Raw genomic sequence first — 23,070 nt, 5'->3', positions numbered from 1 at the left:
AGTAAAAACTACTTGTTTTACATCCTAAAATTAACTCTTACCAAATGTTTAGTATGCTAAAATGGAATGTATTCGGTGTGGAATAGAATGAAAAACTATCCGTTAAACACATAAAATTATAAAAACAAATTCTATTTTGTCTCTCTTTTCTTGCCTGCCGAACAAATTCATTACAATATTCTTTTTATCCACTATGGATTAGATGAAGGGTAAGGTAGGTTAAGATTGTGAACTAGCCAAACCCAAGAAAGGAGGTCAAATAGGTCTGGTTCTTGCATTTAAAATGAACCCCTCCAATTAGAATTCTAACCCTGGAAAAAACGTGATCCATCATTTGCATTTCTGTGTGCCTCTAGCAAAACCAAGAAAGACTCCAAGTGGTTGCACCAGCAAGTCCTAAAATCAGTTTACCAATATCACCACCAACTTTGAACTCATTAGAAAGTATTGTTCTGTATTGTTTGCAAACGGCCTTTACTGGAGCTGATAATCCAGTGGCTAGTCCAGCTACCACAGACCTCCTACACCACCATGGATGAATCCTACGACAAGGACACACCATTGAAATGTCTTTTGCTTGTACAAATTGCTAAGCAGGTACATATTTTACAGAGATTTTTCAATAGATTTCCACATCGCTACAAGAATTGTATTGCCCAAAAAATGTTCATGTGGATGCAAATTACCCACAAATTATCTAATTTATTATAGCATGCAATTCAAAAGAAAAGAGAAAATTGATAACATTTAAAAAGGCCACTCAGGCCAACCTGCCAGGTAATTGGTGCAACTCTGTAGGATGCAAAGCGTGGTAAAACAGGCTTTGAAATGTAGGCATTTTAGCTTTTTTCATTGAGAGGGGTTTTACCCTTGTGTGTGCTGCTCACATTGATTCGCATAACCGGTTGCAGTTTGCTTCCCCTTCTTTATACTTGATCATCTATGGTTATGTAGCTTACAGGTTTAATTCCCTGCTTCCTGCATTTTCTCTACTCGATAATTTTCTCTCCAGTTGAAAAGAAGTTCCAAACTAATGTGCCAATGATGTACAATGCAACAGCCACCTTAAACACATCATCCCAAGAACCTGCCCAGAAGGAAAAAGAAAAAAGAAAAAAAAAAAAGAAAAAGAAATATATATTCAGGCAGCAAATGGAAATTTAAAAAGAAAATGCCTTAAGAATATGACAAGCATTCCGATGTACCTCGTTGGAGTATGTATCCAGTTGCAGCTGTCCCAAGTACACCAGCAAGCACCCCAGCTGTGTTTGACAATCCCAGTAGTACACCCTATGACACAAGTTTGTTTGTTACTTTTCCCCATTAAACAAATACTCAATGAAGACATTGAAGAGAGAACAATGAAAATGAGCTTGAGAAAGGGGTTTATGAATCAATGATATCACTTTTTGGCACCAAAAGCAATTTATCTCTCTGATTTTTAGAAATAACTTCTTTGTTCAAACACCCCCCCCCCCCACCCCCCCCCCCCCCCCCCCCCCCCCAAAACAAAAAACACAAAAATCAGAAAAAAAAAAATACAAAACAAAAGAAAACAAGGCAAGCGTCAAGGGCAAAACTATTTCAGAAAGCACCATTGCAAGCAGCATAAAATTATTTCCTCTAGTCCAAATACACTAATTACTTTGCCAATAGGACAAAAAAAAAAACAAAAAAACATATCAAGAACTCACAGCATATCTTGGCCCAATGTCTTGGTGATTAGAGTAGAGACCAGACTGTGAGAATGCATCTGATCCCTGTCAGGAAGTGAGAGCAAATAAATCAATATCATTACACAATTTTGATTAAATAAAAATCCAACCTTTTGTCATAAGTAAAATAAAGACCAAATGTTTGAGAAGAAAGAATCTTGCATCTAGTTTTACAACTAGTAGAAGAGCCCTTCTCCATGAAGGCATTGCTTGCTTGTAGTTATTTTAAGGCATTGCTATCTACTAGCTATTAAAATAAAACAGCATAAAATCAATAACTATAAGCATTGCTTGCTTGTAGTTATTTGACTATTTACATGTGAATGCCTCATAGGCACTAGACATTTCACCAGAGACCTACATCTATATACTTAAAAATTAAGATGCATTAAAAGGCTGAACCCACAGGGATTATTGGGTCTACTACATATGACATTCTGTAGAATGCACTTAATATATCCACTCTCACATGTTTGTTTTATGGGGAATGTCAAGATGGGCATGCAGCATAACTCTAATAGATGAAGGAATGAACATATTGAAATGAATTAGGAGTAAACTTGCAGAAGACAAGATGGTTCAGCCACTTGCAATGTCAACTAGATAAGGCTATAGAGAGAGTGATTTAGTTGACATTAGAAGGCGCAAGAGGGTAGGGGTGTAACTATAGGATGACTTCGGATTGAGGTAGAAAGACTACATTTAACATCATTTACAACTTGCAGAAGATGTTGCCCTGGACTGTGCAAAAAGGTGAAAAAGGATCCATCTAGTTTATCCCAGCTACTGAAACTGAAGATTTGGTTGCTGCAGTTCTTGTTGCACAAACATCCACACCTGTTTGTGACACTGTCAGGAGAACTTCCAAGGAGGCAATTTCCTCACCTGGCCCCTTCTAAAGATGTTATTTGGAAGCACAGTTTCCCCAAAGTTCCTTATCCAAATCCAAGTATCCCAAAGGTGGCTAAATCTGGAGAAATTTGACAAAACTAAATAGGCTTTTTTTTTCTTTTTTTTTTTTTTTTTGTGTCAGGTTCATCCCATGGATATTAAGTCCATTGTGCTCTATGTGTTATTTGAGTGTTGTCCACAAAGTACTAGCAAGCAAACAACACAGATCAGGATATTGAAGCATAGTTCAATCCAAAAAAATAGCACGTACCTGGCTACATGCCATACACAGCACTGCTAAGGCAGGTGTCCTGACACGGCTCAGCTGCGTAAGAAAGAAGGCTGGGCCCAAAAACCCAATTGATTGCATGATCTGCAAAACTAGAAATCTTTTGATGAATAGTTATTAGAAGTAACAAAAAGCATCAAATGTTTATCATAATTTATTCAATTTTGAAACAATTAAACATAACTTTAAACAGTTTATCTTGCAGCTTATCAATATCAACCATGGTATAGCTGGTAAGTGATAAATACCCATATGGTTGTCACTGATAATTTTTCCAGGCTAAAATACCCTGGTTGGTGCATACAGCCTGAAGAGTGATTCAATACTGAGATTTAATAATAATAATAAAACAAAAAATAAGATCAATCACGCATGCGAGAAAAGATCCCCAGGTCCTTTTTTCTTGTACACACCTTTACATATATCCAAGAGGTCCTTAACGTAAAGCTACACATAAATTTCCTAAAAGCCTAGTCCCCTAAGGCCTAAAGATTGCAAATCATTCTCCCAACAAGAAAAATTCCTATAAAAGTAACTCTAAAAAGGAAGAAGCTAAGGAAATGCAGGAGTTTTGGGAAACTGTAACACCAACGTATGGCATGCCCAAATTCCAAGAACACATAGGATGTATTGCCTGTAGAATCCTATGATGAAAATAATTATTGGCATTGACCAACACTTAATGGTACATGATCAATGGTCAGCAGTTAGAGCGATAACAATCCTTGCCTTCCGAACTGCTGTTATGGAAAGTCCTTTGCTCACAAGTGTATCTGCAATCCACCCTCCAATGTTTGCAAAAACAGCCATAGTCAACCACGGTAAGACACAAAGAAGTCCAGATTCGGTGAGGTTGAACTTCAACACCTGAGAATGGAACTGTATTAGTTAGAGAGAGAGAGAGAGAGAGAGAGAGATTTCAGATCTGATTTCAATAATTGACTTATATTTTGCACCAGCTTGCTCCCTAACATACCCATGTCAGTAAGTTGGTAATATGATGTGAATGTAATGGTCATAACTACATGGTGACAAATAACAGTGCTAAAATGTGACTGATGACGGCTCAGAAGCTGATGGTGCCTTTGCTAAAGTAAATAAACAAAACAGAACAGAGGATAAGATACTAGAAATTAAATGGGAGAACAATTTTCTAACTTAGTTTGGACCAATCTACTTTTCAGCAATATTCTTACAATAGAACTGCAAAAAGCATGAAATGAAGAAAGCATGTATATCCTTTGGAAGCAGTTTTGACTGCTTCACATAGAATTAAGGGAGTAAATAAGACATAGTAAATCATATATGAATCAAGACATATAAAAGTCAGGATATTCAGACCTAACAGATGACCATGCATTGCTCAGTATGGAAAATACTTTTCTGCAATATTCATGCAATTGCTATGCAAAGAGAGTGAAGAGAGCATGCGCACGCACACACACATATCATTTTGAAGCATTTTTTATCACTTCAAATAGGCTTTAGGGAGTGAAACAAAACATAGTACATCTTAAATGAATCAAGACACAGAAGTCAGGAAATTGAGACTCTAAAAAGATGACTATACAATGCTCACTAGTTGCTTCTTGTCTAGCAAGGAGAGCATTAAATTTAAATCAAAGATTATGGAGCTGATATTCAACTTGATGAAAGTTTTGAGGCCTACATGATCTTAGTAAAAGTAGCAAAAGATAAAGGGAGAGATATCCCAATCACCACTTATGGAGCAAATTCTAATAGGCATGGGAATAATTTTCACAACAAGATCCTACTGAAACTGCAATGCTAATTAAGTCAAGAGACATCAATGCATAGATATAGTCTTCTTTTTGGTGGAATTAATGAAAAGCTATGAGTATTTAGAAACTGCATAATAAATATACATAACTTTCCTGGGAAAGAACTATAGAAACAAAAATAAATAAATAATTTAAAAAATAGGATATTTCATACAAATCACCAATCTTCAATGTCTCAGATACCTGATTATAGTATGTAGGCATCCAGGTGAGAAGAATAAAAGTTCCCCAATTATGGCAGAAGTGGGAAATTATGAGAGCCCAAACAGGTGGTTTAGATAAAATTAGTTTCCATGGAATGACTGAAACAGGTTCCTTTGATATGCTGCTTCCCAAGATTAACTGCTTTTCTTCTGCAGTAAGCTCTGGATCTTCTTTCGGTGAGCTATGTGCCTAAGGAAAAGACAAATAAATGGCATGAAGAATTCCCAAGTTTTCTTGTGTTGTGATGAATTCATTTCTCCAATGGACATCAATTCATGAATTCAGTCACGCCAAGAATCTAAACAGATTTACTATTATCCATAAACAGCATGAAAATCGTGTAGATGTAATGTATCTCTCTCTTTTCAAGATGCAAGAAAAGAGGATCAAGTTATGGTAAATCTAGGGGCAGCAGGAGCAGCAGGTTTATTAACTTATTTTGACACAAACCCCTCATTTATTTTTGAAATAGAGTCAAAGAATATTTCATGCACTTAGAATCTAAACATCTATGTCAGCATTATCCATGACCAATCTGAAAATCTTGTATAGATGTAGTGTTTCTTTCTTTGAGGAGCAAGAAAAGAGGATCAATCTAGTTATAGTAAATCCAGGGGCAGCGGGAGCAGCTGGTTTACTAACTTATTTTGTAAAAATCCATCTTTTATTTTGAAATATAGTCAAAGAATACTTAATGCACTTGTATAGGGCTCTCCTGCAGAATCATAACCTCAAACATGAAAAGAGCATTATGGTTTGAAAGTGTTTATATGCAAATGAAATATGTCCATTCTGTTGTGCTGAGCACCCTAGTTGTGCCAAACACCAATACTACAACTATTGTTATTGAACATATAACCAAAATAAAGTAATGCAGAAACTAATAATCAAAGATGGCAATAAAAATACATAAGAATTTATGAGGTTCGGTAAAGAACTACCTACGTCCTCGGGCGTCAACGATTAATCCACTATTTCTAGAAAATTACAACTTAGGCAAGTTTCAAATTACCAATAGTAATTAGAAATACCTTAAAGAGTACAAATACAATTTGTAACTCTACAAAATAGGAGATGTATATATAAATGGTGAGGGAAGCTCCTCATATACCTTCAAACTAAAGGCTTAAAAAAAGCCTTCCCACCGATGTGGGATTAAAAAACCAACAAATATCCACCTTGACGATAAATTCAACAAATTTTTCAGTCACAAACATTCTCTGGAGTTCCACATCATCGGTGCCTTCCAAAAATATTCAGAATTGCATGATATTGATTAAGTCCAAAAAATGTTTGAACTTCATTGTTGTCACAACCTTAGATAACATATCTGCGAAATTCTCAGCTGCAGCAATCTTCTGAAGAAGTATTTGCCATCATCAATTATGTCCCGCATAAAGTGAAATCGAACATCGATGTGCTTTATTCGTACGTGGTAGACTTGATTCTTTACCAAATGAATAACATTGTGGTTATCACAGAACACAGTAATGTGCTTCTGAACAACTCCAAAATTTCCATATAAACCCTACAACCAAATAGCTTCCTTAACAGCCTCTGAAGCTTCTATGTACTCTGCTTCTGTTGTAGACAAAGCAATAGTAGACTGTAAGGTAGGCCTCCAATTCACTGGACCATTAGCAAATGTAAATACATATCCAATAGTTGATCGACGCTTATCCAGATCTGTTGACTCTATGAGTCTGATCCCATTTTAATAATTACAAATCACGTTATTTCTTATCTGTGCACTGAGCTTATGAACATGATTAATTCTTAGCACGCACGGTTGGTAAGGACGCAAGGATGCCATAAGGACCACAAAGATCATATCACATATATTGGCACCTGAAGAGCAAAAGGGGGATGAAGACAAATTTTCTGTATTGTAAATGCATTTATTATTTTTGGGTCTGTAATAATTATATATATATGGTCTGTAAAAACTGCATCTCATGCATGATAAGGGTTGTATGCTCAAAAGACCATAGACTGACCATTGAGACCCAAAACCTTTGGTACAAAATGCTATAAACTTATTCACACATAGTTGAATAAGTTCAAGGACAAAAACAGGGCAAAACTTGCACTTTCAAATAGCCTCGGTCGACCAAACCTTGACCGTTTAAAACACAACTGTCGACTGACCCCTCTAGCAGACCAAAGTTAAAACCTTGACCACAGCTCAGCTGACCGACCCATTTTTAAACTGGGTGTTCACGGTCGACCGACCTTCGCATTACCTTCCTCAGCCGACCAGTCATTTAGTTCAAAATGACCACGGTCTATCAAATCCCCTTGACAGCAAATGTTCCTTTGTCATGGTCGACCAAACCCACGAAGGGCTCCGGTTCGCCTTTAGTTAGGTCAACCAACCCAATCCCTAGTCAACCGGACCATGCCTGAAAATATTATTTTTGCTTTGGATGGTCGACCGACCCAAGCTTAGGTCGACCTAACCTCTCGGGTTGGCGCATTTTTTACCACGTTAAACAGCGGTTAATTTTAATTAATCTTTTCCAAAAATTCCCTCTGTCCCTAACGGTCCAAAATTAAGGGAATTTTATATATACCCCTCATTTTTCCAGATTAGCACACAATTAGCATTACAATTAGCAAAAATTCTCTCTAAATTTTCTTGAGCTGCCACTTCCCATACTTCAAATTTTCAAGCCATATTTGATACTCTCTCATACTCTTGCTAGTAAAAATCTTTTCAAAAACAGAGAGTATTATTTAATTGTGCTCTTCATTTGCAAATTAATTGCAAGTTGAAGGGAGTATGATTTTTAGTGTTGTGTGCTTACATATATTATTTTGAAAGCTTATTACTCTCACATTCTTGCATTGTCGGATTTTTCTTGAGAGTAAGCTAGAGTCTTTCCCACTATATTTGATTGATAAATATTAATTGGGAAGAACTCATTATAGCTTCTGAGTTTTGGCATTCTTTTTGCCATATTCGAAAGCTTGCTTGTGCAAGTTGGGGTCAGCCCTGTAAATTTCACCTGGGTATTCCTCGGCCAATAAGGAGAGGCTTTGTGATTGGTGTTGCTTCACCCACAAGTGAGCTTTAGTAGAATCCTCGGACTTGCGAGCTAGAGGCGAGGACATAGACACAGTAGCCAAACCTTGATAACACATCTGGTGTCATCTTTACTTTATCTGTTTTACTGTCTTGTGCATGTTTAATTAAATCTATTTGGAGCATACTATTTGTGAATTCATCTATCTGTTTCTTGCATAATAGCTTTGGATTGACTCTAAGTTTGTGAAATACTGTTTTCCAAAATTTCTGACCTAGAATTTTAAAATCACCAATTCACCCCCCCTCTTGGGATTACACTAAAAACAACATTTGGTATCAGAGCCTTGTTGCATTGACTTAAATGTTTTTTGTAGAAAGATCGCAATGGCTCACACAAGTGTAACCCCATTTGCAGAGGAACACTCGTCCACATGTCCTCCTATTTTCTATGGTATGAACTATACCTTCTAGAAACAAAGGATGTGAATTTACCTTTAAAATATTTATTGGAAGGTGTGAAAAGTGGTATCTAGAGAAAATTATATCCCTGTTAAAACTGTAAAAGGTGATAGTGTACCTAAAACGGAAGATGAATACATTGATGATGACATGAAAGTTGTTAATGTTAATGCAACTGCCATGAATGTTTTGCACTGTACTCTTGATGTTAATGAGTTTAACAGAGTTATGGCATGCACCCCTGCCAAGGAAATATGAGACAAATTAGAAGTTACTTATAAGGGCACAAGAGATGTAAAAGACGGTAGGATTGACATGTTAACTAGTGAGTATGAGGCCTTTAGGATGAACTCTAGTGAATCTATACAGAGCATGTACACTCGTTTCACGCGCATCATCAACTCACTACATGCACTCGGTAAAACCTATCCCACATACGAGATGATTAGAAAAGTTCTTTGGGGACTACCACCAGTCTGGGAAGCAAAGGCCACTGCTATAGCCGAGGGTAGAGACCTAAAGGCCACGACCCTAGATGAATTGATAAACTCACTCATTACATATGAGATGACTATTAATGAGAGATTGAATGAGCATAATAGAGTAAGGAAAGTAATTGCTTTGAAAACATCCACTAATAGTTCTAGTGAATACAGTGAACCAGAGTCGGGAGAGGATATGGCTATGCTTACCCGAAAATTCAGCAAGTTCTTTAGGAAGAACGGAAGGCCGTCTAGAGAATTCCAGGGCTCAACATCTGAAAAGGGTGAGTCAAGCAGGAAAAAGGAAAAATCAGATCCTCTATATGCTACAACTGCAACAAAGTCGGCCATAATCGACCATAATGTCCTCTATTGAAAAAAGGATGCGAAAAAGAAAAAGAAAGCAATGAAAGCCGGCACATCTTGGGATAAACATAACAACAGTGATTCAAACACCGACTCCAACGACATCGAGGTTGCTAACTTGTGCTTGATGGCACACAGTGATGAGGTATAATCATTTTGCTCTTTATCATCCTATTATTCTGATGATGATTCTAATGACGATATCATGCCTACATATAAAGAATTGCAACTTGAATATATTCGTGTTTGTAAACAACTTGATAAAATGACTAAGAATAATGAGATCTTGGAAAATAAATGTAAAAATTGGTCAAAACTATCTGAAATTGGAAAGCATTCTCATTCTGCTTCATTGAAAGAAAAAGATTTGAAAATTGCAGAGCTTGAAAGAAAATTGGAGGATAGCTCCAAAATTATCTATAAATTTACAGAGGGCAAAAACAATTTTGAAAAACTTCTCAGGGCCCAAAGAAATTCTCTTGATAAAGAAGGCCTCGGATATAATGAAATTGAAAACAAGAGGCAAAAAAATCTTTATTTGGGACACTTTGTTTGTGAATCAAAATTGCACTTCCCTTCTAAAAACTCATTGCGGCATATAACATGTTTCAAATGTAAAAGAAAAGGTCACATATAGTTTGACTGTCCATTTAACAATATAGATGTGAAAATTAAGAAAGTGTGGAGAGTCAAAGGTGAATCAAGTACTAACCCCTATGGACCCAAGAAAATTAGGGTGCCAGAATTAGTTACCTAAATATTTATTGCAAGTGTGCCTGAGATCATCTTCCTCCAAGGACAAGTGGTACATGGACAGCGAGTGCTCACGGTGCATGACTGGTGACAAGACTAAGTTTGCCTCCATCGCACCCAAAGAAGGAGGATTTGTAACCTTCGGAGACAATGCCAAGGGCAAGATCATCGGCGTAGGTAAGGCTGATAAGGAACCTTCCCTAGTTATTGATAATGTGTTATTAGTAGATGGTCTAAAACATAACTTGTTGGGCATAAGTCAATTGTGTGATAAAGGTTATAGGGTGTCTTTTGAACATGACAAATGCACTATGGAAAATAGATCTAAAAACAAAATTTTGTTTACTGTTAATCGTCATGAGAATGTTTACACCACTAGCCTTGATAACTTAGCATCTCAGCATTTGACATGTGTTTCTGCGATTAATGAGGCCAGCTGGCTTTGGCATAAAAGACTAGGGCATGCTAGCATGGATTTATTGTCAAAACTAATGAAAAAAGACTTAATTAAAGGCTTACCAAAAACATCATTTGTGAAAGATAAAATTTGTGATGCATGTCAAATGGGTAAGCAAACGAGATCTAGTTTCAAGAAAAAGAAAATCATTTCTACTACTAGGCCACTTCAAATGCTGCACTTAGATTTATTCGGTCTCCATCAAGTTCAGAGTCTAGAGGGGAAATTATATGCATTTGTAATTGTGGATGATTATTCTAGGTTCACATGGGTATTATTTCTTACACATAAAGATGAAACTTGTGTACAATTTACTAGACTTTGCAGGAAAATCCAAAATGAAAAGGGATACAAAATAACACACATTAGAAGTGATAGGGGAACAGAATTTAAAAATGAGGGTATAGAGAACTATTGTGATATAAAGGGTATATCTCATAATTTCTCAGCACCTAGGACTCCTCAGCAAAACGGTGTCGTTGAAAGAAAGAATAGATCCTTACAAGAAATTGGTAGAACCATGCTTAACGAACATAAATTACCCAAATATTTCAAGGCCGAAGCAGTGAACACTACTTGCTACGTAATGAACATAATTTTGATCAGGCCCTCTCTTAATAAAACTCCCTATGAATTATGGAATGGCCATAGACCAAACATCTCCTATTTTCATGTCTTTGGCTGTAAATGCTTTTTTCTTAGAGATAATGAACACCTAGGAAAGTTTGACTCGAAATATGATGAAGGAATTTTTCTATGTAATTCACTTGACGGCAAAGCCTACAGGGTATTTAATAAAAAGAACATTGACTGTAATTAAGTCTATCCATGTTGTCTTTGATGAGTTTAATCCTTTTCCTAGAAGAGCTGATGAAGATGATATTGAAATAATAACAAAATTAGAGAAGTTGTCCATTGAGAACAATGTGGATAAGAATTCAAAGATTAAATATAAATCAATTGAGGACAGTAAAGTTGAAAGTGAGGTTCAAGAACTGCTTAGAGACTGGAAATTTGTTAGGAAATATCCTTTAGAACAAATCATACGTGAACCCTCACGTGGAGTTGCTACACGTTCTTCTTTGAGAATTTGATGAGTCATTTTGCATTCTTATCCCAGGAAGAACCCAAAAACATAAATGAAGTCATAGAGGATGAATCATGGGTAATGTCCATGCAGGAAGAACTTAATCAATTTGAGAGAAACAAAGTCTGGACACTTGTTCCTAGACCTAACGATCATACCACCATTGGAACTAAATGGGTGTATAGGAACAAGAAAGATGAAGATGGAGTTGTGATCAGAAATAAAGCCAAACTAGTTGCCCAGGGTTACAACCAGGAAGAGGGGATAGATTTTGATGAGACATATGCACCGTAGCTAGGATGGAAGTCATTCGGATGTTGTTAGCATATGCAGCTTTTAAGGACTTCAAATTATATCAAAATGGATGTTAAAAACGCCTTTTTAAATGGCTACATCAATGAGGAGGTCTATGTAGAACAACCACCAGGATTTGAAAACCATAAATATCCTAATCATGTATATCGATTGTCTAAAACCTTGTATGGATTAAAACAAGCTCCTAGAGCTTGGTATGAGAGGCTTAGTGGTTTTCTCCTAGAAAATGGATTTACCAGAGGAAAGATTGACACTACACTCTTCATTAAGTCAAAAAATGATCACATGCTCCTTGTACAAATATATGTTGATGATATTATCTTTGGAGCCACAAATGATGAATTGTGTAATGAGTTTGCCACTTGCATGCAAAACGAATTTGAAATGAGCATGATGGGTGAACTAAATTTCTTTTTAGGTCTTCAGATCAAACAAGCTAAACATGGGACATTTATCTGTCAATCAAAATATGTTAGGGATTTACTCAAGAAATTCAACATGGAAGACAGAAAAATTCTAGGAACACCCATGAGTTCTTCCATAAAATTTGATAAAGATGAGCAAGGTATACCAGTAGATGTCAAGCTCTACCGTGGTATGATTGGTAGTCTTTTATATCTTACTGCGAGCAGGCCTGATATTATGTTTAGCGTTGGTATGTGCGCTAGATTTCAAGCTGCACCTAAGGAGTCCCATTTGTTAGCAGTTAAGAGAATACTTAGGTACCTTGTTGGAACTGTTGAATTAGGATTATGGTACCCTAAGCACACCTCATTTAAGATTGTCAGTTACTCAGATGCTGACTTTGCTGGTAGTAAAGTGGATAGAAAGAGTACTAGTGGCACTTGTCACTTTTTAGGACAATCTCTGAACTCGGTTGCATTATCCACAGCCGAAGTTGAATATATAGCGGCTGGAAGAAGTTGTGCTCAAACACTTTATATAAAGCAACAACTTATGAATTTTGGATTGCACTATGACACAGTTCCAATCAAATGTGATAATACTAGTGCAATTAATATCACAAAGAATCTCATCTCACATTCACGAACCAAACACATAGAAATTAGACATCATTTTATTTGTGACCATGTGCAAAAGGGGGATGTGGCACTTGAATTCGGGTGCACTAATGAACAATGGGCCGACATTTTCACAAAATCTCTTCAAGAGGACAGATTTATACAAATTAGACGTGAATTAGGTCTAATGCATGGTAAAAAAGCAATCTAAAGATAATTGAGTTCATAAACTGAGGGGGGGACACTTAACTTAAAATACTACGGCTCTGAAAACTTAGATTTCTCACATTCTTTTTGTGAGAAAGGTATTTTCTATCCATAATGAATTGCATGTTTATACTTGTTTATGCATATTGGATGTACTATCTTTGTTGCATGGATTGCCTTGGACTATACTAGATAGTATGCATGCTTGATTTGAATGATATGCCTTACTGAATATTGCCTACTCAACTAAATCAGGTTTTTTATGAACATTTTTTTTGGGAAATAGTCTACTTTCAAACGGCATGCTACCGAAATTGCATTAAATTCTTCCCAAAGTTATGTGTTTTAAAGGCTTTAGCCCTTTTGCTAATGCCAAAAGAGGGAGAAGTATGCAAAATTGGGTACTTGTATCTGAGCATATTTGTAATATGCTTGAACTATAAATGTTAAAATTTATTTGGATGCATATTCTTAAGACGAGTCTTTTCAGACTTACTCATTTTTGCTCATTGTATTTGTCATCATCAGAAAGGGAGAGAATGTTGATTCTATGAGTCCGATCCCGTTTTGATAATGACAAATTACGTTATTTCTTATCTGTGCATTGAGCTTATGAGCAGGGTTAATTCTTAGCGTGCACGGTTGGTAAGGACGCAAGGATTAAGACAAATTTTTTGTATTGTAATTGTATTTATTACTTTTGGGTCTGTCATAATTATATATGTGTGTATATATATATATATATATATATATATATATATATATATTATATATGGTCTGTAATAACTGCATCTCATGCATGATAAGGGTTGTATGCTAAAAAGACCATAGACTGACCATTGGGACCCAAAACCTTTGGTACAAAAAGATATAAACTTATTCACACATAGTTGAATAAGTTCAAGGACAAATACAGGGCAAAACTCGCACTTTCAAATAGCCTCGGTTGACCAAACCTTGACCATTTAAAACACAACTGTCGACCGACCCCTCTGGCAAACCAAAGTTAAAACCTTGACCACGGCTCAGCCGACTGACCCATTTTTAAACTGGGTGTTCATGGTCGACCGACCTTCGCATTACCTTCCTCAGCCGACCGGTCATTTAGTTCAAAATGACCACGGTCTATCGAATCCCCTTGACAACAGACGTTCCTTTGTCATGGTCGACTGAACCCACGAAGGGCTCCGGTTCACCTTTAGTTAGGTCGACCGACCCAATCCCTAGTCAACCGGGCCATGCCTGAAAATATTATTTTTGCTTTGGACGGTCGACCGACCCAAGCTTAGGTTGACCAAACCTCTCGGGTTGGCGCATTTTTTACCGCGTTAAACAGCGGTTAATTTTAATTAATATTTTCCAAAAATTCCCTCCGTGTCCCTAACGGTCCAAAATTAAGGGAATTCTATATATATATATATCCCTCATTTGTCCAAATTAGCACACAATTAGCAAAAATTCTCTCTAAATTTTTTTAAGCTACCACTTCCCATACTTCACATTTTCAAGCCATATTTGATACTCTCTCATACTCTTGCTAGTAAAAATCTTTTAAAAAACAGAGTGTTATTTAATTATGCTCTTCATTTGCAAATTAATTGCAAGTTGAAGGGAGTGTGATTTTTAGTGTTGTGTGCTTACACATATTATTTTGAAAGCTTATTACTCTCACATTCTTGCATTGTCGGATTTTTTTTTTAGAGTAAGCTAGAGTCATTCCCACTATATTTGATTGATAAATATTAATTGGGAAGAACTCATTATAGCTTCTGAGTCTTGGCATTCTTATTGCAATATTCGAAAGCTTGTTTGTGCTATTTGATAAAATACTTTTTTACAAGCTTGAACTCTAATCTCAGTTGTGCTTAATACTTGACAAATATTGTGTTGAGATATTCACTTAGAGTTTCAAATCTCCCTTGATTATATACTGATTACATTATCTTGAATCAAAGGTTATCTCTCTCAAGTATATAAAAATATATACACATTTATTGAGAGTTGGAATATTGCTTAGCTAAATCTCACTTGAGCATAAAATATCATCATCTGTGAGTGTATTGATTGTATTGTGCTTATCGGTGTACATATCTGCTTAACTTAGAACCATCTGTGTTGTACACAAAATTTGTATTGATTGGTTGTATTCCAGGCATAGCCTGAGGTGGGTCTTCTCCACCCCTTTAAGGAGAGTTTGTGTAAAGGTTGGGTAAGCCCTGTAAATTTCACCTAGGGTATTCCTCGCCCAATAAGTAGAAGCTTTGTAATTGGTGTCGCTCCACCCGCAAGTGAGCATTAGTGGAATCCTCGGACTTGTGAGCTAGAGGCGGGGACATAGGCACAGTTGCCGAACCTCGATAACACATCTGGTGTCATCTTTACTTTATTCTTTATTTGCTTTACTATCTTGTGCATACTTGATTAAATCTATTTGGAGCATACTACTTGTGAATTCATCTATCTGTTTATTTCATATTAGCTTTAGATTGACTCTAAGTTTGTGAAATACTGCTTGCTGGAATATAGAATTTTGAAATCACCAATTCAACCCCCCCCCCCCCCCCTCTTTCTTGGGATTACACTAAAAACAACAATATCACCTTTAAAATCAGAATCCGCATATTCAACAACATGTTGATCAATAGTATTATTTTTCTTAAATACTATACCAACATTAATAGTTTTCATAATATATCGCAAAATCCATTTTGCGGCTTGCCAATATCTTTTACTCAGATAATGCATATACCTATTCACCATACTAACAGCTTGTGAAATATCAAGTCTTGTACAAACCATTGCATACATCAGACTACCAACTGCACTTGCATAAGGAACTTGCGACATATACTTACGTTCATCATCTGAATTAGGAGATAAAGATGCACTAACTTTGAAGTGAGGAGCAAGCAGAGTGCTAACTGGTTTTGACTGCTCAAACATGCCAAAACTTTGTACTATCTTTTTCAAATACTATTTCTGAGTCAAACTAATTCTCTCTCTCACTCTATCTCTACATATCTTCATGCCAAGTATCTTCTTTGCTTCACCAAGATCTTTCATCTCAAACTCTTAATTTAACTGACCTTTCAGTTTGTTGATTTTTTCCCTATTCTTTGAAACTATCAACATATTATCAACATACAAGACTAAATATAAATGATTCATACTGTAGTCTATGAAAATAAACACAATGATCATGTTTATTTCTAATGTACTTATAACCAATCATAAACTGATGAAATCGTTTGTATCACTGTCTTGGAGACTATTTTAAACTATACAAAGATTTTTCCAATTTGCATACCCAATTTTCTTTTCCAGCAACCTTAAATCCATCTAGCTAAGTCATATAGATTTCCTCTTCCAAATCACCATATAGAAATCCAATTTTTACATCGAGCTGAACTAGTTCAAGATCAAATTTTGTTACCAAAGCCAACAAAATTCGAATGGAAGAATGTTTAACAACCGGAGAAAATACCTCATTATAATCAATACCTTCCTTTTGTGCGTAGCACTTAGCTACCAATCTAGCTTTGAAGCGAACATTATTTGCATCTAGAAATCCTTCTTTCTTTGCATAAACTCATTTGCAACCAATTGCTTTCTTACCTTTGCGCAATTAGACTAGCTCCCAAATCTAATTCTAATGAAGAGACTGCATTTCTTCATTCATCGCTCTTTTCCATTTGTCTAATTCAGAATTCCTCACTGCTTCCTTGAAAGTGCAAGCAACATGATCATCTACAACTGGAAGTGTATAGGCCACCATGTCAGCATACCGAGTAGGTTTTCGAACTTCTCTTCTTGGCCTCTAAGAAGCAATTGATTCTTGTTGTTGTGGAGATTCTTGAATTGAAATCTCCTCTTCTTATATACTGTTTTCCATTGTAACTAGAGAGTTACATTGTGTAGCCTCATTTCTCACTGAGTCTCCCAAAATTGTCTCAACCTCCACCTGTTGTTGAGTACCACTGGTCTTTTCTTCAACTGGTGACTCCTTACGTACTGTTTTCTTTATCATCGCAAGTTCATCAAAAGTCACATCCCTACTTAGATTCATTTTTTTCGTCTCTATGCACCAAAGACAGTATGCTTTGACTCCTGCACTAATCCATAAGAATATTGCTTTCTTGACTACTTAGATCCAACTTAGATTCTTTAACATGATAATAAGCAACACTACCATTACATGTAAAGAATCATAATCATTAGCATGTTTTCCAGACCATACATCATAAGGTGTTTTTTCCCTAATCACAAATGACGGTAGATGGTTGATGAGATGACTTGCACATCTAACAGCCTCAGCCCAAGACCTTTTGTCTAACCCAACATTAGACAACATACATCGAACTTTCTCCAGCAAAGTCCGATTCATGCGTTCTGCCACCCTATTCTATTGTGGTGTATTTCTAACTGTAAAGTGTCAAGCAATACCTTCATCTTGACATACCTTCATAAACGGATCACTCATGTATTCACCACCATTATCTGATATGAGCTGTTAGATCTTTCTACCAGTTTCAATTTCAACCATTTTTTCACACTAAAGGAAAATATCACACTTCATTTTTATTTTTTTTCCATAGCATACACCCAAACTCTTCTGGAAAAATCATCAACAAAAGTGACAAAATAATGCATACCACCCAATGAAGAAGTTTTGGTAAGCCCCCATACATTTGTGTGGATGTAGTCTAAAACACCTTCAATCCGGTGGGTTGTAGTGCCAAATTTCATTTTTGCCTATTTTCCCAGAATACAATGTTCAAAAAATTCAAGCTTACATACCTTTGCACCCTTCAACAAGCCTTACTTAACCAATTAGTGCAAAGTTTTTTCACTCGCATGTGCCAATCACATATGCCATAACCTAATTGTATCTGAACCTGCATCTTTCTTAAAAACAACAGTTGCTGAGCCAATAACTGTACCACCTTGAAAATAATACAAATTTTTTTTCCTAATACCTTTCATCATCACAAGCGCACCTGATTTAACCTTTAAGGTTTCATCTTTCAAAGTAATAGTGAACCTTTTAGATTCTAAGGCACCCAATGAGATCAGATTTTTCTTTAGGCTTGGAACATATCCAACATCGGTCAAGGTTTTAACAGTTTCATCTTGATATTTCAACTATATTGAACCTATTCCAATTGCTTTACAGGTTAATTTCATTTTCCATAAAAACAACCCCACCATCTAATTTTTCAAAATTAGAAAACCATTCCCTATTGGGACATATGTGATAGAAACAACCAGAATCCAAAATTCACTTACCACAGTAATGTGTCGAAGATGTTCCAATAAGAGAAAAATCAGACTCACTTCCATCACGCTTGGCTATATAGGCATTAGAAGGTACTTTGCCCTTATTCTTTTGCTACAATTTAGGGCAATCTTTCTTCCAATATCCTTTCTCATGACAAAAAGTGCATTCATCTTTAGCAAGTCTCCCCCGAGATTTACTCCTACTTCCAGGTTTACGACTTTGAGGACGTCCCCTTATTGTCAGTGCTTCTGCTATTGTTTCCTTATGGACTCTCTGACCCTTCTTTCTACATTCAGTATTAATCAATACAGTACAAACAACATCAAAAGTAACTTTATCCTTCCCATACAATAAATTGGTGGTGAGATGTTCATAATCATCAAGGAGAGAATTCAGTAACAACAAGGCCTTATCCTCATTTTTGACCTTTTCATCTAAATTCAACAAATCAACCAAAATTTTATTGAAAGCATTTATAGAAAGACCTGGTTGATACTCGAAACATAACAATTTCTTTTTCAAATAGAGCCGATTTTCCAGACTCTTGGTCATAAATGTACCTTCCAATGTCTTCCACAATTTCTTTGCAGATGTAGCCCTCATAACACAATATTTCTAATTTTTGGCGAGATACAAACAAATTGTACCACATGCCTGACAATTGATTTTTTCCCAATCTTTGTCGTCCATGTCCTCTGGTTTATCACCAAGCAACATCTAATTTCTGTTGGTACAGGATGTCCATCACCTCACATTGTCACATACCACAATTATTGGTACCATCAAATTTCTCCACCTCAAACTGAGCATTAGCTATCGTCTTTGAAGATGACGACGAAGCTGTTGGGGTTGGAGTTCGTGTGGACAGAGTTTCTTCTACTGCTGCAAGCATAATTTCTGCCATCTTCCAAAACTATATATCCAATAGCAAACCAATAGAACAGAAGGCCCAGGATGAAGAGTACCCCACACTTATCCCAACCGTGTCTACTCCATATATCCTATGAAATCCCACTTTGACCAGGTCAACTTCCAAGGAGTGAGTGAACCGCAATGGTCTCTGAGCATTCGCTTAGACAGGGTCTTTCTAAGCATAAAAAATTGGAATCAAGGATCCTAATATAGAAATATATTCATATCAGCACTATTCAACCCAACTCTGATACCGATTGTTGTGCCGAGCACCCCACGTATGCCAAACATCAGTACTACAACTATTGCTATTGAATATATAACCAAACAAAAGCAATGTAGAAACTAATAATCAAAGACAGCAATAAAAACAACACAAGAATTTACGACGTTTGGTAAAGAATTACCTACGTTCTCGGGCGCCGACAATCAATCCACTATTTCCAGAAAATTACAACTTGGGCAAATTTCAAATTACCAATAGTAATTATAAATACCCTAGAGTACAAATACTACTTGTAACTCTACAAAAATGGGAGGTGTATCTACCAATGGTGAGGGAAGCTCCTTATATATCTTCAAACTAAAGGCTTAAAAAAAATCTCCCCACCATGTGGCACTAAAAAACCAACGCATTCGAGGTGCCAAAAACGAGAACTTACTTTGCTCAGCCATAATGCAAACCAAATACTCCCAAGGGATCCAAATGAGTAGAATACAGATGGCCATCCGAAGTTGTGGATTAGAATGGGAGAGAAAGCCAACCCTGTGACAGAGCCAAGATACATGCCGCTGTAAACTAATGCAAGAGATCTGCTTCTCTCTGACACAGGAATCCACTTAGAGATTATGTTATTCATAGCAGGCATGGCAACACCCTGACAAGTAAACAATATTTAAGCAATGAGAATCCGTATTGATGAGCTATGACACTTCAATAAAATACAACTTGTGCAGATAATAATGTGCTTATCAATTTATAAAGAGTTGAACAAACAAAGAATATAAGAGTCGCAGAAGCAATATAGAATCTGTCAAAAATAATATATGAAAATCAATTACAGTATTTCCTATCTCTTTTGAATGATGTTACCATGATGTTTCAAGTCATTTACTTTTCTGCCTTCTCCTTTTCTTCTTGTTAGATTGTTTGCACAAATTCTCTGGCATAAGAATGATCGCTTCTAAATCTAACTGAGCAATTTTTTATGAAAAATGAATAGACACCTAAATAAGCAGAAGAACATATCATAACTACAATGTAGTGTAGTATCAGCATGTGTTTGCCCTGTGCACATATGCAAGGGCACAGGTCTGATTTACAAGTAACATTGTCACATACACCATCAGACTTGTCTGTTGAGTTTAAAAAGTCAGTGTGTTAGGTATGATGATTTGATCACATATCAATTAAAATGAAACTGACAGCTTCTCCAAATTCAGTTAGGGGACATAAGACAAGAATTAGCCTTCTTGTGTTTATTGTCAATTGATTAGGATTGCCAATGTATGTTTGACAGTGGTCTTTGTATGTGGTTGATCAGTGAGTATGCCATCCGAAAAATAACGAAAAAATTCCAGGAAAGATCATCAGTTTAACACATTACAAGATAGAAACAGGATTTGTTTGATGGTGACTTCAAGGAATAATGTGTACAAAGAAGAGTATTTGGGAATATAGAAGTCCTCAACATTTCCTTTTTAGTCCATGTTGCAATTACATTAATGTATCATTTAGCAACTATTTGATCATTTTGTGTTGTTAAAATTAGGATGGCTGCTCATGGAAGGCAATCATGGTCTCTCATTACGACCAACCTGGCTAAGGGTCGTAGTTTAGTCATTGATGCAGTAACTTATTGAGTTTTGCAAATACAGTCCCTTGGAATGTGCTGTGTGCTTCCGGGCAAGTGTTCTCAAATCTGATATTAACAAAATAGTATTTGAAAAAGAGAATCATCATCAATCCCCGTATGAGATTTTTAGCATAAATTCTATGCTTAGCCTTGCATATGATCTTAGGCTACTTATTTGACCCATAAGTTATGACCAAATATGGTAGATGATATATGCCAATTATACTTCCATAAATTCAGTGTGGATTCGCATTATAGTTGGCAACTATCATTAGTATAAATTCTAAAAAATTATTATGTCCAAAACCGAAAATAGAAACAAACATAAAAATAAGCAATAGACTGATCTGTGCGACACTAAACTAAATAGTTGAACATGCTAGAGTTCAACACTAACTGGACAATATTGGTAAAATAGGCACCATTCAAGACCTGCTGCAAGAGATCCCTTGAACAACACAGTGTCAAGTATTTCTCAAGGAATACCTACTGCTAAACATTGTTGGGAAAACTGATTCAACAAAAATAATTTTTATAAACAGATTTCAAAACAGAATATATAGATATCTCACAATGTTAATGGCAACAACAGTGTGTGTGTGTGTGTGTGTAAGATAAGATAAATAGACGAGTGAAAGCAATAGAAGTCTTATTTATGGAAAGATGGCTGAAGCATGTTAGTATGACAACTGATTTCACCCCCTCAAGACTAAATTCTGGTGCAAGAAGGTGTCTGGCACATCAAGGTCATAGTGATTAACCTCTAGAATACGATAACTGAAGCACACTGATAAGGGTGCACTCCCAGGTTGTGGTGGACCAAGGCAAAAGAACGAACCTAAAAAGGGGGAGGGGGTGGTGGATTAAAGAATAAAAGAAAACCCAGGTAAATTCTTGAACCAAATTTCTTTGATGTGAGTCTATCCAAACCTGTCACAATGAAAAGTTCCAGTTTCAGACGAAGTTCTCCCAAGTTGGCATGTTTACACCATACACATCTGAATATGATGGATTTCATCATGTGTGTATTGCAACTAAAAACAACACCCAATAAGGCTATGGATCTGCTTTTTGTTGCAGTCAGTGACATTCACACAAACACCATAGAAGGGGAGGAATACTAATTCTGTTATAAGCAGTCAAGCTATTACCCATCAAACCAAAATCCTAGTATCTTCACATAGGTTGATTTATCAGCATCAGAGGTTCCGTTTATTAGCCAAACTGCAAATACCCTAAATGTCTTTTCCTCTTAATCAAAAGGCATCAAATTTTCACATCTCATCCATGAAGTAGGGCAATTGACCCCCACAATTCACAATTTGTCTCTGTATAATACCACAGCATGGTTATTTAAACAATTGGTTAGTCGTAGTTTTATATTTAATCAATACTTAACATTTTATATTCCTCTTGCCAATTTTATGGCCATGTACTAGATGTCCCTCATGGACAATGCACAAGTAAATACATGAATTTTTGGATTTTATATTAAAGTTATTTAATAGATTTGCACATACACTAGTCGTACATGCATGCCGCTTCAGTAATTTCAGAAACCCCATCCTTGCACACTAGATAGCTAGAGTTTTTATGTGAAAAATATGTTACATAGTTAAATTTTTACCAATTTATCTGGTTGCTTGAAGATTTGAATCATTTAATTTTTTCTGATATTTTCATACTGCTGTAACTCCCTAATGTTTGATGCTATATAAGGTTCTTGTGAGTTATGGTATACTTCTACATATTTAGTTTTATATACTCTTCATATTTAACAGATTATGGGCAATTTGAGCGATCTCCCTGTGGACAAGCACAAAAAGTGGGATAATGCCGAGAGGATTTGGGTTTTATCTTGAAAATGATACAACTGTTGGAACTTTCAGCAGGGAGGCTGAATCGACTTTAGGATAGAAACTGTGTCATGATTCACAGGCGGGCTTC

General features: G+C 36.2%; 1 protein-coding gene across 5 annotated transcripts in view; it reads right to left on the bottom strand.

Annotated features, from left to right (window-relative positions):
* Positions 1–602: 602 nt before the first annotated feature.
* LOC131166858 (ascorbate transporter, chloroplastic) overlaps positions 603–23,070 on the bottom strand; it is a 36,803-nt gene continuing 14,335 nt past the window's right edge. For 4 of the 5 annotated variants that reach the window (XM_058125462.1, XM_058125463.1, XM_058125464.1 and 1 more), the window contains 7 exons: positions 19,930–20,145; positions 4,881–5,090; positions 3,625–3,762; positions 2,878–2,979; positions 1,695–1,760; positions 1,206–1,290; positions 603–1,087 (listed from right to left, as the gene is read on the bottom strand). In XM_058125462.1, coding sequence (XP_057981445.1) covers positions 990–1,087; positions 1,206–1,290; positions 1,695–1,760; positions 2,878–2,979; positions 3,625–3,762; positions 4,881–5,090; positions 19,930–20,145 — 915 coding nt within the window. In that variant the 3' untranslated portion in view covers positions 603–989. The remainder of the gene's footprint in view (positions 1,088–1,205; positions 1,291–1,694; positions 1,761–2,877; positions 2,980–3,624; positions 3,763–4,880; positions 5,091–19,929; positions 20,146–23,070) is intronic. The other variant, XM_058125465.1, reaches the window with a different exon arrangement.

This window comes from Malania oleifera, chromosome 10, assembly GCF_029873635.1.
Source record: "Malania oleifera isolate guangnan ecotype guangnan chromosome 10, ASM2987363v1, whole genome shotgun sequence".
Taxonomy (NCBI): Eukaryota; Viridiplantae; Streptophyta; class Magnoliopsida; order Santalales; family Ximeniaceae; genus Malania; species Malania oleifera.
Note: the sequence above shows the minus strand (reverse complement) of the source record. Positions and strands in the feature narration are given on the sequence as shown.